The sequence below is a fragment of the Cyprinodon tularosa genome, unplaced genomic scaffold (assembly GCF_016077235.1).
Source record: "Cyprinodon tularosa strain WSP-4 unplaced genomic scaffold, ASM1607723v1 ctg45, whole genome shotgun sequence".
Classification (NCBI taxonomy): Eukaryota; Metazoa; Chordata; class Actinopteri; order Cyprinodontiformes; family Cyprinodontidae; genus Cyprinodon; species Cyprinodon tularosa.
This window is the reverse complement of record NW_024039174.1, coordinates 2526584-2539827: the sequence shown is the minus strand read 5'-3', so window position 1 is coordinate 2539827 and position 13244 is coordinate 2526584. Positions and strand designations below refer to the sequence as shown.

The following is a 13244-nucleotide window of genomic DNA, read 5'->3' as shown; positions in this document are numbered from 1 at the left end:
CACCTGCAGCTAAAGATCCTTATTACTGATTATACATAAATGATTTTATCTATTTGGGACAAATGAATAAATAAATAGAAGCCCCAAAAAAGAGGCAAAAAGCAACAAAATCTCATTGTCTTATGGATATTTCAAATTGAGCAGAAAACAAATCTGATTTCATTCTGGCACACTGCTTTCAGAGGGACATTTTTTGGCAATTTTCTGGTCGGTTTACCATTAAAATACGGTATAATTACTGAAAGACTATGGGTAAATGGTGATGAACTGTTGTGGAAAGCTGATAAAAAAAACATAATTACAAAAAAGATCTAATTACAAACAATGCATTATGTTGACGGTTTCAGTGATTTTCTATATTATCTCATGAAAAATTAAACGTAAATGAAAAAATAACAACTTTGAAATGACACAGCGAGTACAGATATCTCGAATCCAACCACACTACTCACAAAGCTTAAATTACACAATAATAAAATAATAAAACCTTGCTTTAAAAATATAAAACAAAGCCTAGATGGGATCTTGCATGTTTGGTTTCAACCTAATCTGTCAAAGTAAACACATTATCCAACTATGTGAATCAAGGAGGGGAGATGGGTTTGCTTGCTGCATGACTCAAATATGAGGGGAGTAAAAAATGATAAGCAGGCAAAAATCCAATAGATCTGATAAACTGTGTGAATTTTGTTAGATTCTTAAGGGAGTGGCAGTCTAGTGGTTATGGCATAGAGCTGAGGATCTGAGTTCGAGCCCCACTTCCACAGACTGCCACTCTGGGTCTCTGAGAAGGACCCTTACAGTACAAGACCCCACACTCTTCCCTGGGCGCCCCACGATGGCAGCACACTGCTCCCCAAGGGGATTGGTTCAATCTAGGGATGCACGATATTGGGATTTCCGATATGCCGATATTTTAAAACTCATGTACTGTAGCCGATAACCGATATAGATACCGATGTTAAAGCTGGACAAAAATAAGTAGTCATTGAAAATAGCAGTTTTGTTATCCATTTCTGACACATATAATATACTCAAATATATTTTCATATGCTGATATCAAGTTGATTTTTAAAAACGCGGTATCGATATATTTTACTTTCAAAATCTAATGAAATTTCATTGTTCTGTTACAAACTCTCGTCATATTTTGCAAATTCTTGTGAGATTTTGTTAGTAAAATAGATCGATACCGCGTCAATATATCAACCTATAATAATATGGCAAAATTTCGTGAATTTTCGGGGGATTTCGTTGCATAGCGATGACATATAGCAATATTTCATTAGTAAAAGAGATTGATATGGTGTTTTTTAAATGGCAATATATCAGCATATGAAGATATTGTGATATTTTAATGTATAAATATTGTTTTCCTTTGTCTTTAGAAGTTTTTAAGTCTGTATAAAAATAAGTTTTTGAGGAAGAAGAAGAAGTAGTATTTTAAAATTTTTTTTTTTTAGACTTTAGAAACTCAGAAGCTGATCAAATATCGGGTTAAATATCGGTGGGGTGGCCGATGTCCGATATTCAGTTTTAAGGCCGATACCGATAGGGGGCCGATTATATCGTGCATCCCTAGTTCAATCAATAGGTAAATTTCTCCAATGTAAGATCAATAAAATCCAATTATTATTATCAAATGGGTAAGATACGTTGTACTGCATATCAGTTAAAAATGTTCACATATTATAAACCATAAACCAATGCATTTCACAAACACTTTTGAAGTGGGAGTTTAAAAAATCTGGAGTTGTGACTTTGAACTTACACAAAACAAAAAAAGAAACCCATTGGTCTAATACCTTTAAGCAAAATACAGTTGATTATCCTCAGAAGTACATACATGAGGTGAGTTCACAACAGGTTTACGATATAAGATAATATCCAAAGCTTTCAACATTTCAATGAAAACTGTTGCATGAGGACTTTGGTAATTCGCTAAGAGCAACTACGGCTTTAGTAGAGGAATCTTTTGATGGGAAAAGCAATTAATTGTACACTCCACAAATCTGACCTTTAGGAATACAAAAAACAAGCTACTGTGATAAGAAAACCATCCGAAATTCTACAGGGAAACAGCTAAGGCTAAACCTCAACTTCCATTAATGTGCATCATCCTGAAAACACATCCTGTATGTTCAATGCTTAGTCAAAGTAAGGCAGGACTCAGGAGAGGCTTAGATATAAGAATTGAATTGACCTCAGCCCAAGAAATAAGAAACATTAGATCTAATTGCAATCCTCACCCAATGCATGTAATTTCTGACTAGATCTGCTAATAGGCTGGTGTGATGGAGCCTAAACCCTGATGGTGCTTCAGGCGAACTTAAGGGTCTCCTCTATGTGAAACACTTCTATTCTAAAAGGCTCATTAAGGCCAGAACTTTGCAGATCAATTTGCAAGTTTCTTAGTAACAATGTCCAATATTCTCCTTGTTATCTGTGACTGTGTATACGTGTAGATTTGCACATTCCAGCCGCAGTATCTCATTGAAATAGACACATCCATGAGTCTGTACAGCAGATTAAAATGATACAACTGCTGCCACTTCAGGTGAATATTAAAAATCTTTTAAGGAAGGATTTACAAAGAAACGCTACCTAGTGATGAGTTTTGGACAACCACATCTGGTCTCCAGTTAGGCACTTTAGTAAACCATGTTTTTGCAACAGTGGAAATGCTTTGTTTGTATTTAATTCTTTTAAATTTGAGGTTGCTCAATAACACATTGGTTGCATTTGATGTAAGAAATGAGGAATTCGGGTACATTTTGCAGTTGAGAAACACTTAAAAGACGCACGGTTGCATATCACATCACAAAAGATCTGTAACCTTGGTGAAAATATACCCAGTTGGTCGTAGCAGAGGTTTCTTTACTTGCATCTAAAACAGCTCAACATGAGAGAAAAAAAAAACCCAGCATGCTTTCCTCTGTGAGATCCAACTTTTTTATGCCTCCAAATCAGTCTTAACTCCCTATTCAACTAAGGAAACATTATCTCTCTCTTTTATTTGATAGTGTGCTTGTTTTGATGAGAGGAAATGCAAACTAGCTTGATGCCAACTTGTGCAAATTCAAATTGCGAGCCTTCTTAAAAAGGCACAATGCAAGCGGTCTCTCCCTCCTTTTTTTCCTCCGTCCCCCTCAGATCTTTGCTTCCTTGGGCTCAGAGCTGATGAACAGACACCTGTTACTGAAGAAGGAGAGGGCGGACCATTATGGAATCTCATGTTCTTAGAAACTGCAAATCAAAAAAGGTAAAAAAACAGGCCAAATCTACAGACTGGTAATTAAGATGTAAGGACACATACCTTCACATGGACCATAATGTGAATAAACACGGGAATTCTAAAAGGATCCTGCTTTTCCGTGCTCCCATCTGGATAAAATAAAAAAGCAGCAGCAGAGCTTCTTCTCTCTGTTCCAAACCCTCATCTATCCAGTGTCAGGACCCAGCAAGTGATAGAGACAGAAAGAAAGACAGAGACTGAGAGACCACAAGTGTCACTTGAGCTGACTGCAACTCAGCCCCCCACCTCCTGGTCTCTATGTCTGTGTCTCTTTCTCTCTACTTGCTCAGGGGCCATGAAGCCCACAGACACACACATGCATACAAAAACACACACACACACTCACTGTTCAGTGAGCCACAAAGGTCCCCATGGCAACACAGCATTTAGAAGCCCCGTGGCATTATTTATGCAACGTTGCATCACAATAGGGCCCTCCCACCGGCCGGCCCTGCCAAAAGAGCCCGCCGCTCAGGAATCACTCCCAGCCTCTCACACTAGCTCCTTCTCCCTATTTTCCTCTCTGACCAGACCATCTGCACACGCCTTCCCACCACCACCATCACCCTCCGTCCTTCCTTCCTCCGCCTTCTCAGTATCCACCATTGCTGGAAGGAAGGGAGGGAATTTCGAGGAGAGGAGGGAGCAGCAAACGGTGAGGAAAGATGTGTCGAACAGGATGAACGGAGGCCTACACTCAAAACAGCGGACTCATGCCGACATAGAAACATGCTGACACACACACACATGTTTAAACACCCACTCATATAAACTGTGCTCTGCAAAAGGAAAATTCTATGAGTTGAAATGCACTGGAGGACTGCAAAGGTTAAAAACTGTATATTAGGCTGAAGCAAGTTACATAAAAAGAACATCCACACAGGGAGATAAAATTCTAAAAGTGGTCTTTAAAACAATGATTAATTATATATTTTTTCTATTTTGGTTTATTTGGAAAGGATGGATGGATGGATGGATGGATGGATGGATGGATGGATGGATGGATGGATGGATGGATGGATGGATGGATGGATGGATGGATGGATGGATGGATGGATGGATGGATGGAATCTGACACCTGTTTATATAATAATTCTGTGAAATTGATGGGAATATAAAGTGTTTATTTTCACTGCTGGAATATTCATTTCAATGGACGGTGTCTACTGTATTTTGGAACAATGGTGCCTCCTTGTAAAGTATTTATAGATATAGTAGAAACTGAAACATTAAAAGCACCATAACGACTAGTAAAGCTTGCTAGATTTTTCTATTTCAAAACACAACTGGCCTACCTTGGAACATAGGCTTATAGGACATAGGAGACCAACATTATTCTAGAATGGACATATTATACAAATTTGCCTTCAAAAAAGGAGAAAATATTGTCTTTACCTAGATTTATTTTATGTTCCAGCTTATGAAATTACTACGGGGACAACGAAAAAACAAGCTGAGCCCACCTGTTTTTAATGGGGTTCGGGTCATGATTTCATACAGGTCAATCCGGACTTTATCATGTAACATCCGAGAAGTAAGTTTTTAAAACCTTTCTCTGTGGGGGCGGGAGATGACTTCTTAAAAAGATAGAGTTTGCTCCCTGAGAGTGGAGACATCTGATTGCCACTAGTGGAAGGATCTCCTGCACACAAATCTGCACTGAGCTTGGCTCCCATAGTTGAAAACTTGATATTCCAGCAAGGCAGTGCAATTCCATACTATTACACTATTACATTTCTATGTCTTTACCAAAAGCTGTGTAGTACCTTCAGAAATAATTTGTTTAGTTGTTCAGGTGAGCAACCTATGTACTTCACTTCGGGAGCACATATTTCATTTTCTTTACAAATGTGACACAACTAAAAGGCAACTACTGTAAAGGGAAATCTTTCTTACAACCACACAAGATTTCTTGACAATGAATTAAAAAATAAACACATATTGTCTTTCCTCTCTATATTAAAAAAGAGAGAACTCATGCATGCACAGGGAGAAAATGGGAACTACATGCTGAAGGAATCTGAGCCAGAATCTGAACCAAAGACCTCTTTATTTTAAGCCATTTGTAATAATCAATTATCCATGTGTTAAACAGTGATGTCAAGGTTAATATAAAATGTAAAAAACGGAATATTCATAAAGCCACATGCAAAATCTTTTTGCACATTCAACATAACATCTTATGCCACCTATTAATAATATATTATTCTACAGCATTCTGAAAAAACTTTTTTTTTCAGTAGTATTAATTGTAAGTCAGCAGAAGAAATTACTGTAAAAGCAATTAATCTAAATTTTATGGCAGTAACGCCACTGATAAAAACGTTCAAAACATATAGCTGGAAAATCTGTCTAAAGAATACATCTCTAGAGAACTGTCAAATCATTAACAGCTTTATATATAAAAAAGAATCAAATGTTTATTTCTTACCCAGATACAGTCTGGCTCAAAGTCAGCCATTTTTTTCTCAATAGGTGCTATTTTCCGTCCTAATTTACTAAGAAAGCGATTTCCCTCGTTCACTCTCTAGTTCTCTGAGTAACAAACTTCCTGTGTTGCACATTGGTCTCTGTTCTGCACATGCAAAACTCATGTCTGCAGTCATTTCTTTATTCAAATTTGACCAAGCTCAGTTTACATGGCCCGTGGATCTGATGAACAGCCCTGTGGTTGGATAATTGATTCAGCAGAACTGAGATTGAGTTTAGTTCCTGCTGCTGGTGAAGAAAAACAAACACCAAGGCTGAAAGACCAGGTGGGCAGACCCACATTCAGTAGATTTATACAGGCAAACACCAAGCAGTTGCTATTTTAATACAATGAATGCAAGCTGTTTATACTGTGTCTCGATGTATTACTTTTATACTTTAAACCTATTCACTTTTTTTGTCACGTTACAGCTAAAAAAAATCATGCGCTTTGTTGGGAAAGTGGAATAATGTGATATATATTCATGTAACAGAAGGACAAAGGCTTGTGGTTTTACTATTAGGGTTTAGATATAATATGCTCAAAGTGCACACATGTATTCATTTCTCCTTATTATAGAATAATAAAGGGAAATCAAAAAAAGTACTAAATCAAAAAGAGATTAAAAAATTACATAATTTTTGTTTCAGTTGACACTAATCAACTTTAGTCTAAATATGGTTGTCCTGTGAAAGCCTTAGATTAATCAGACAACATATGTTACATAAACAAAAATAAGGCAATAAAGATTGTGTTTTTTTATTAAGGGAGTCATTAAGACAACAGTCAAAGCTTTGAACATTATATTAAAATGCAACACCTAAAGCACAATCTTTAGAGGGAAGCTTCACCTCCTCAAGGCCCACAAATCAGGTGGCTTTAGTCTGTTGCCATAATTATTATGAAATCCTAAAAATCTGATTTTTCTGAGAGAAAGTCAAGAGGAAAGATGTTGAAAGTTCAAATTGTAGTTTTTGACATAGCAGGTAAGGTTCCCTGGTCAGAAAGGCCCAACAATTTAACTTTTTAACCTACCTGCAAATACATCCCTTCTGTAAATGGTTGCACTGCAAGAAAAGATTTTCTGGCAAGGGATTAATAAAGTAATTCTGATTCTAATTCTTAGTCTGGCAGAAAACTAATTACACATCAATGCAAATGCATTTTTCGCCAGCATCATACTGTGGGGATGTCTGCCTATTAGCGTGAAAAATAAAGTTGCACTTAAAGGAAAATGATACTGCTGAATAAAGAAGAAAATCTAAAAGAAGCTAAGAGGATTTCAGACTTGGAGTAAAATGTTTATCTTCCAGCAGGACAAAAACCAAGAATACATTCATGGTAAACAGGACCAGAATTGTCTAACAAGTAATCATTACACTAATTTTTATGTAGCAAGTGTTTCCGTAGAACCAGTGAATTATTACTGTAATGGTTGCTAAACATTAACTATTTTGCTCTAGACTTGAGGCCACCAACACATGCACTGACTCTGAGCATACTTTGACTCTAATTTCTGCTTTGTTTTGTTTCATTCAAAAAATATATTTTTACTTTATTGCTTTTCAGGTAAAATGTAAACATATTTATAAAAAAGTTAGTTTAGCTGAACTAGCATTTTGATGGCTGCAACTACAAAAACTGCAATGTTGGTTGGAGTGATAGCAGGATTCGACCATGGGCTCCATTTGGTGCTTGTTTGATGAGTGAATTACAAAAGATTATTTGCACCTGCATCTCCTCCTGGAGACTGACAGAGGAAAGAGTGACGCTGGAAGAATGCATGTCCTCACAAACATCATTAAAGACATTACTACAGAAAAACAGGCAATCCTGGCACAGCAGTGGCCAACCGCATTGGAGCGTGTATGTGTCCTGTAGGTAAAGCCCTCTCCCTTGTCTCTTGAACACAAAGTGGTCTAATTAGGCCCCATGGAGTCTGAATGGCATTTAGATTTTTGGATAGGGAGGCCTTTTTTCCAAGGGAAAATGTCAGCGGCTGTGCAAGCTAAGACCGCTGCTGTCTGGAGAGGGTATAGCAGGAGAGGAAATATTTTGGTATAGTGAGTATATTTGGTAAAAAAATGCTGTCTCTAAGGTAAAGAGAAACAAACATATATGAGAAGGAGAGCACAACAGAGGCAGACAAGAATCATTGAAATGTAGATTCTATAGAGCTGCTTATCCTAGAAAAAGATAGAATGGCAATAAGTGTTCTATACTTCAGTATAACGTGTTTAACTGAAAACTATGAGTTAAAAAGAAAAAAAAACTAAATTCTTTGTATTTGTTTAAGCTGCTGTAAAGATGAAAAATACTTTGGTTGATATCAAGGTGAAACTGTTGACTCAACCTTCAGCAAAAAGAAAAAAGCTAATTGAAAGCTCAAGGTTTTTACAGCAGGTAAACATCAGAAGGCTAAACATTTTATTTACTGAGTTGGTTGCTTTATTTCTTCTGACAAAAGGCTAAACTCTTTATCCTGCTCAGTTAATTTCCCCAGAAGGACTTTCAGTCTTGCTGCCTCCAACGTTGTACTTAAACCATAAAGATGAACCGGATCTGTTTTGTTTGTTTTCTTTAGTCTATCCTTCTGTAGAAATGTAAAAGAAATGTTGCTGTTTTACCTTGATATTAAGCAAATTGCATTTTTTAATGGCTGGTTTTCAGTTGTTTGTACTCCTGGATATACCTTACCCTGTGTTGCTCAGGGCACCTTGAAAGGAATAAACATACAACAAACAGAATGCTTTCAACTCTTCTGTATACAAAGGATGCATTTTGCCAAGGCTGTCCATGTGTTATTAATCATGCATGTGCTGTTTTACCAATGGAATCTGGGAAAGTAATGGTAGGTAGGATACCTGGAGGCATACCTAAAGCCACCATCTTCACCACATGCTGTAGTGACTTAAAGTAGTCTCAGTTAGTGTGGATGGGTCAGCTCCATTTAGTTTGACGTTTTCTATTTGCCAACTTCATCTTATCATGGGTCATGCCAGACGGCTGCTGAGGTTGAGCCAGATTCTTCTGGTTCCTTCTTAAACCAGAAACGACGATTTAACTGTAAAGACTTGTATGTTCAGTAAGATGGATTTGGGTAAAAGTAACCACACCATGCAATCAAGAGTTCACTTTATCCTTACAGAAATAGAGATTGCTGCAGAGTCAGTCACTGAATGAAATAGGTTGGGTTTACTTTCATTCTTTGTCGATGGTGTTATAAACTGAACTGGAGTTTTTTATATATACAGTAACTAGTAGGGGTGTGCATTGGCACTGCCCTCACGATTCGATTCAATTACGATTCACCAGGTAACGATTCGATTCAATTCGATTCTACGATGCATTGTGATGCATCAAAATCCCATTGACTTCGTAAAATCCAAAATGTGCCCAGATATCCGCTTTCCAAGCTTTTGGTGCGTTTTTAATTAGGCCTGCCCGTTTATCGCGGTCATCTTCCTCCGCCTCAGCCATCTTGATTGTTGTTGGTATGGCCCCGGAAGTAATTGAAACTTCACAACTTGTCCATTTGAGGCCAGAAAATAAACAGTGACATAATCGATTATGGCACGTTGCCGCATCGATGCTGAATCGTGCATGCCCCGCATTGCAATGCATCGCTGAATCGATTATTGTTGACACCCCTAGTAACAAGGGTTGAATCTGATCTCAAATGAATGGAAGGCAGTGGTTAGATCCATTCTTACTCTAAGTGCAGCAAAACTATATCTGGAAAAATAAAAAACCCTTCTTTGTTTTTTAAGAAATGTTTAGTATATATTTATATTCAGTATAGAAAATACTGCTGCTTCTTTGCCTCTATACCATATGCTTTAAATTATAAAATCAGTGTTATATCCCTAGACTAGAGCTTATGATACACCCAGTTTAGTTCTTCGTACTTCAGAGTGTTGGCCATCTGCTCAGGCCTCTATAACACTGCCCACCACAAGCCAAGCCTGGAGTACAAGAAATATGCTCACACTCTAAAACTCAGCCACCAACCTTTCCTTTCTGAAGCAAGTACATTAGCAAACTGACTAAATTGCCATATGAAGGAGCCACTTTGCCCTGCATATTGCACTGCTTTCTCTTCAAGTGCTGCTTTGAACTATAAGCTAAAGATAACTTACATCAAGTCCCAACCAGATGAAAAAGACACCGACACAAGCGTTCATTATTTCTTGTCATGTTGTACCTAAAATGAATCCTTCGTTTGGCATTTTTTTTCCTTTGTAGCTTTGTATTCCAGATGCTTACAGCAGGCGGTTACAAACAGTGTGGATGCCAGAGGACTTGACTGTTGCATGAAAAAGTATTTTCCTCCTTTGGATGTTTTAAATGTATGCTATTTTGGTTAAATTTGAGTGTTTGAATGTCAGTGATTCAAAAATGTCAATATCTAGTAAAGCTAGAGGAGTTAATCTGGCAAATATAGATAGAAAGGGTACTGATTTCCTTTATCTTTAATGAAGTGGGTGCTGATAGGGTGCCCTCTTAACAGTTTGTCTCCAAACAGTGCTCTAATTTGTCAGTGCTCGGCTTGTATTGGCAATACTTTACTGCTTCAGCTGTTGTGACCGAGCTTCTTTGGCCGGTATCTAAAAACAGCTTTTATTCCGATCTTTGCCTTGCTCTGTGTGTGTTTATTTTCCCTCTGTGTAAGTTTCTTTGAAAAGATCATAGTATGACTCAACATGTTGTTAAAACTAATCAGTTAGCAGAGTGAATGGTCAGTTGTGTCATATTTTTCATTTATGTATGCTCCATCCATTGTGCTTTTTGGCGAGGTTTCCAAGGGTGTTCTGCAGAGAACTCAATGATAACACAGTTTAGCATCCTTGTTTCCTGGATATAGGTCAGGTATTTGTTTGGTATCTATTTTTTTCTCTCATGAAAAATGTTTTTTGTTGCTGTTTTGAAACTGAAATGTTTAAAATCATCTCTGCTTGTGGTATTTCAGTAGATAGCTGAAAATGTTGCCCTTTCTATCCTGCCATATAGAAACTATAGGATGTGCAGTCAAAAACAAGAGAAACTATCATAAGCAGACCGGTTCTTCTATGTATTTAAGGCACCCTGGAGTCGGTATTTGATGGGAAACAGCATATATTAGAAACTTATCACAGATGCCAACATGCTATAAAAAAAGAACAAAGGTTTAAAAAGAGGGAAATTCTTCTCTAAACCCCTCCTCTGTTCTTTCTTTTTTCTTCATGGCCCCTTGCGTACAGATTTAAAATAAAATAAATATTTGATTCTCTTTAAGAAAACTTTATGAATACCCGAATTTTTAGAGAACTTTGAAATGAACTATATTTGGTAACTTAATGAGACAGACGATGCTAAACAAATCCTAATTAGCTCTCAATAAACAAATGAAGAGCATAGCAGGGAGTGGAAGAAAACACCCTGGCTGCTGAGCAAAAACTGAAATAAAGGGCCTAATGAATTGTCAAAAGTGGCAACAAATATCATAAGCACAACCATCCGTGGTCCTTTTCATTGCAGTATGCAGTTTGTCAAAAAGACACACATGGATTTAAAGTAAAAGTTTGCATGTAAATGAAATATAGTATTTGCCAAATTAGTTTATTGTATCTTTTACATGTTATTATAACTAGAAAATTAGCTTTTTTATATAAACATGAAATTAATCTGCTGTTTTTAGCTTGAATATGGGTGATTTATGAGACCTGGGAGACTTTCCGATGAACTATTGTGCTCATCAAGATGATGCCCATCACGTATTACTGAAGAAACATTAAAAATGTTTTAAAAGCTGGATTTTCAGAATCATTATTATCTTCCATGACGGAATTTTGTTTCTTTCCTGGTGAGGCAGTCCTTTTTTTTCTAACCTGCGCTTCACCTCTCTTGAAGCTTGTAATAACACTGCATGAGGTCATGTTGGCAGCAAGCAGGAGATGAAGGTTAAAGCTGTTATTTAGTGTGTTTTCTTAAATAAACAGAAAATGTGCATGCTTTTTTCAAACAGGATAAAAATAAGCTTTTGACACACTGTTGTTGGGCAAATTTTTACTTTTCTTTGCATCTGATGGCAGTCTTCTCTGTAGGGATGTTTCTTCAAACCTCTCAAATATTATTTCAAAGTATTAAAACGGTATTTGATATAAGTCAGGTTAGAAAATTAGGTTAACTGGGAAACTAAACAACTTTTATATTCCCATAAATAAAATGTTATTTTCAAACATTATTATGTCTTTTTTAATCAGTTACTACTGATTTCTACCTTTGCATACTGTACATACCTCCCTGTCAATCAGTCCTATTCATACTCTTAATAAGTCCTACCTTAACTGTAAGCACTTAAAATATAATATACTAAAAATACCCCTGTGGACCATGTGAGGGAGGTGAGAGCTGGCTGTGGTTTTGGCTGAGATTGGAAGATGGACTGACAGCAGCAATAAGCGTGATGCAAACATGGAGAAAGATCAAGTGACGATAGCTTTCCATCAGAGCAGTGGTATGAGGCAGATAATAGCGGATCAACATCTTCCCCAGAGACAAGAGTGGATTGAGAGGGAAAGAGAGGTTTTCTGGAGGAGACTAGCAGCCCTGAGCGTTACCAGCTGGAGTTATAGAGATGTCCAAGGCAACTCCAATGGCTCTGCCTCCCCCCAGTATCTGGCCAAATAATGGGGAGGGTCCCTAAACTGTAAGATGGCTTTAACATTTTATACCATAGGTATCTAATATCTAGCTCGAAGTGAAGTGTAAAAACCACAGTCTGTATCTAGAATTGCTCCAACTTGCTAGAGAGGCATGTAGTAAACAGGGACACTTTTATACCCATGGCAACAAAGTTAGCCACATCAGATTTTCTGGAAAAAATGTCAATAACTTTTGGACCAAAACCAAAACTGACTCGAAATCAAATGCAGTATACTTGTTAAAAATGAGGAGGGCACCTAACAGATGGTTCACCCTTTGGACATGTAAAAAGCACTATAGAGCATCAATGCATAGATTCAGTTTCCAGGGAACGCTGTTCTATTACAATAAAAAAAGCATTGGTTAAAGGAGTAGTGACAGGGCAAGCAAGGTCTCTATTTGCTAAACTGATAGGTTGTGTTTTTTCCCTCAGTGAAACACTTTCTGATTGGCTACACGTCACATTCAACAGGTTACCTCCTTGTTTAATGCAGCTGTGACTCATCATCATTACCCATTGTAAGCTGAATGAAACAACACTGTTTAACTGCATTTATTGTTATTCACATATACCTGCTGCTATTTTGAAATGACACTACTGAATGCATTGATACATATAACTTAACTTGGACGATCCCTTAGAAATTCGTGAACGCACTCTTAGACCCCCCTTTCCCTCTTTCCAAATTATTCCTGTTGCCTACCTTGTGTTTTATTTCCAGTAGTGTGTAGTATTTGCATAGATGTTAGATTTGCTATAACCCTGGATTATTAGAAATAAAGACATAAAGTAGT

The 13244-nt window shown here is 37.2% G+C and overlaps 1 protein-coding gene across 15 annotated transcripts in view; it reads right to left on the bottom strand.

The window, feature by feature from the left end:
* ctnnd2b (catenin (cadherin-associated protein), delta 2b) overlaps positions 1 to 13244 on the bottom strand; it is a 209394-nt gene that overhangs the window by 126815 nt on the left and 69335 nt on the right. The window contains exon 1 of one of the 15 annotated variants that reach the window (XM_038300421.1): positions 3317 to 3552. The exons of the other annotated variants lie outside the window; for them this stretch is intronic. Within the exon in view, the coding sequence (XP_038156349.1) occupies positions 3317 to 3331 (15 nt within the window). The 5' untranslated portion in view covers positions 3332 to 3552. Of the gene's footprint in view, positions 1 to 3316; positions 3553 to 13244 lie in introns of those variants that run through there. 15 annotated transcript variants of the gene reach the window in all.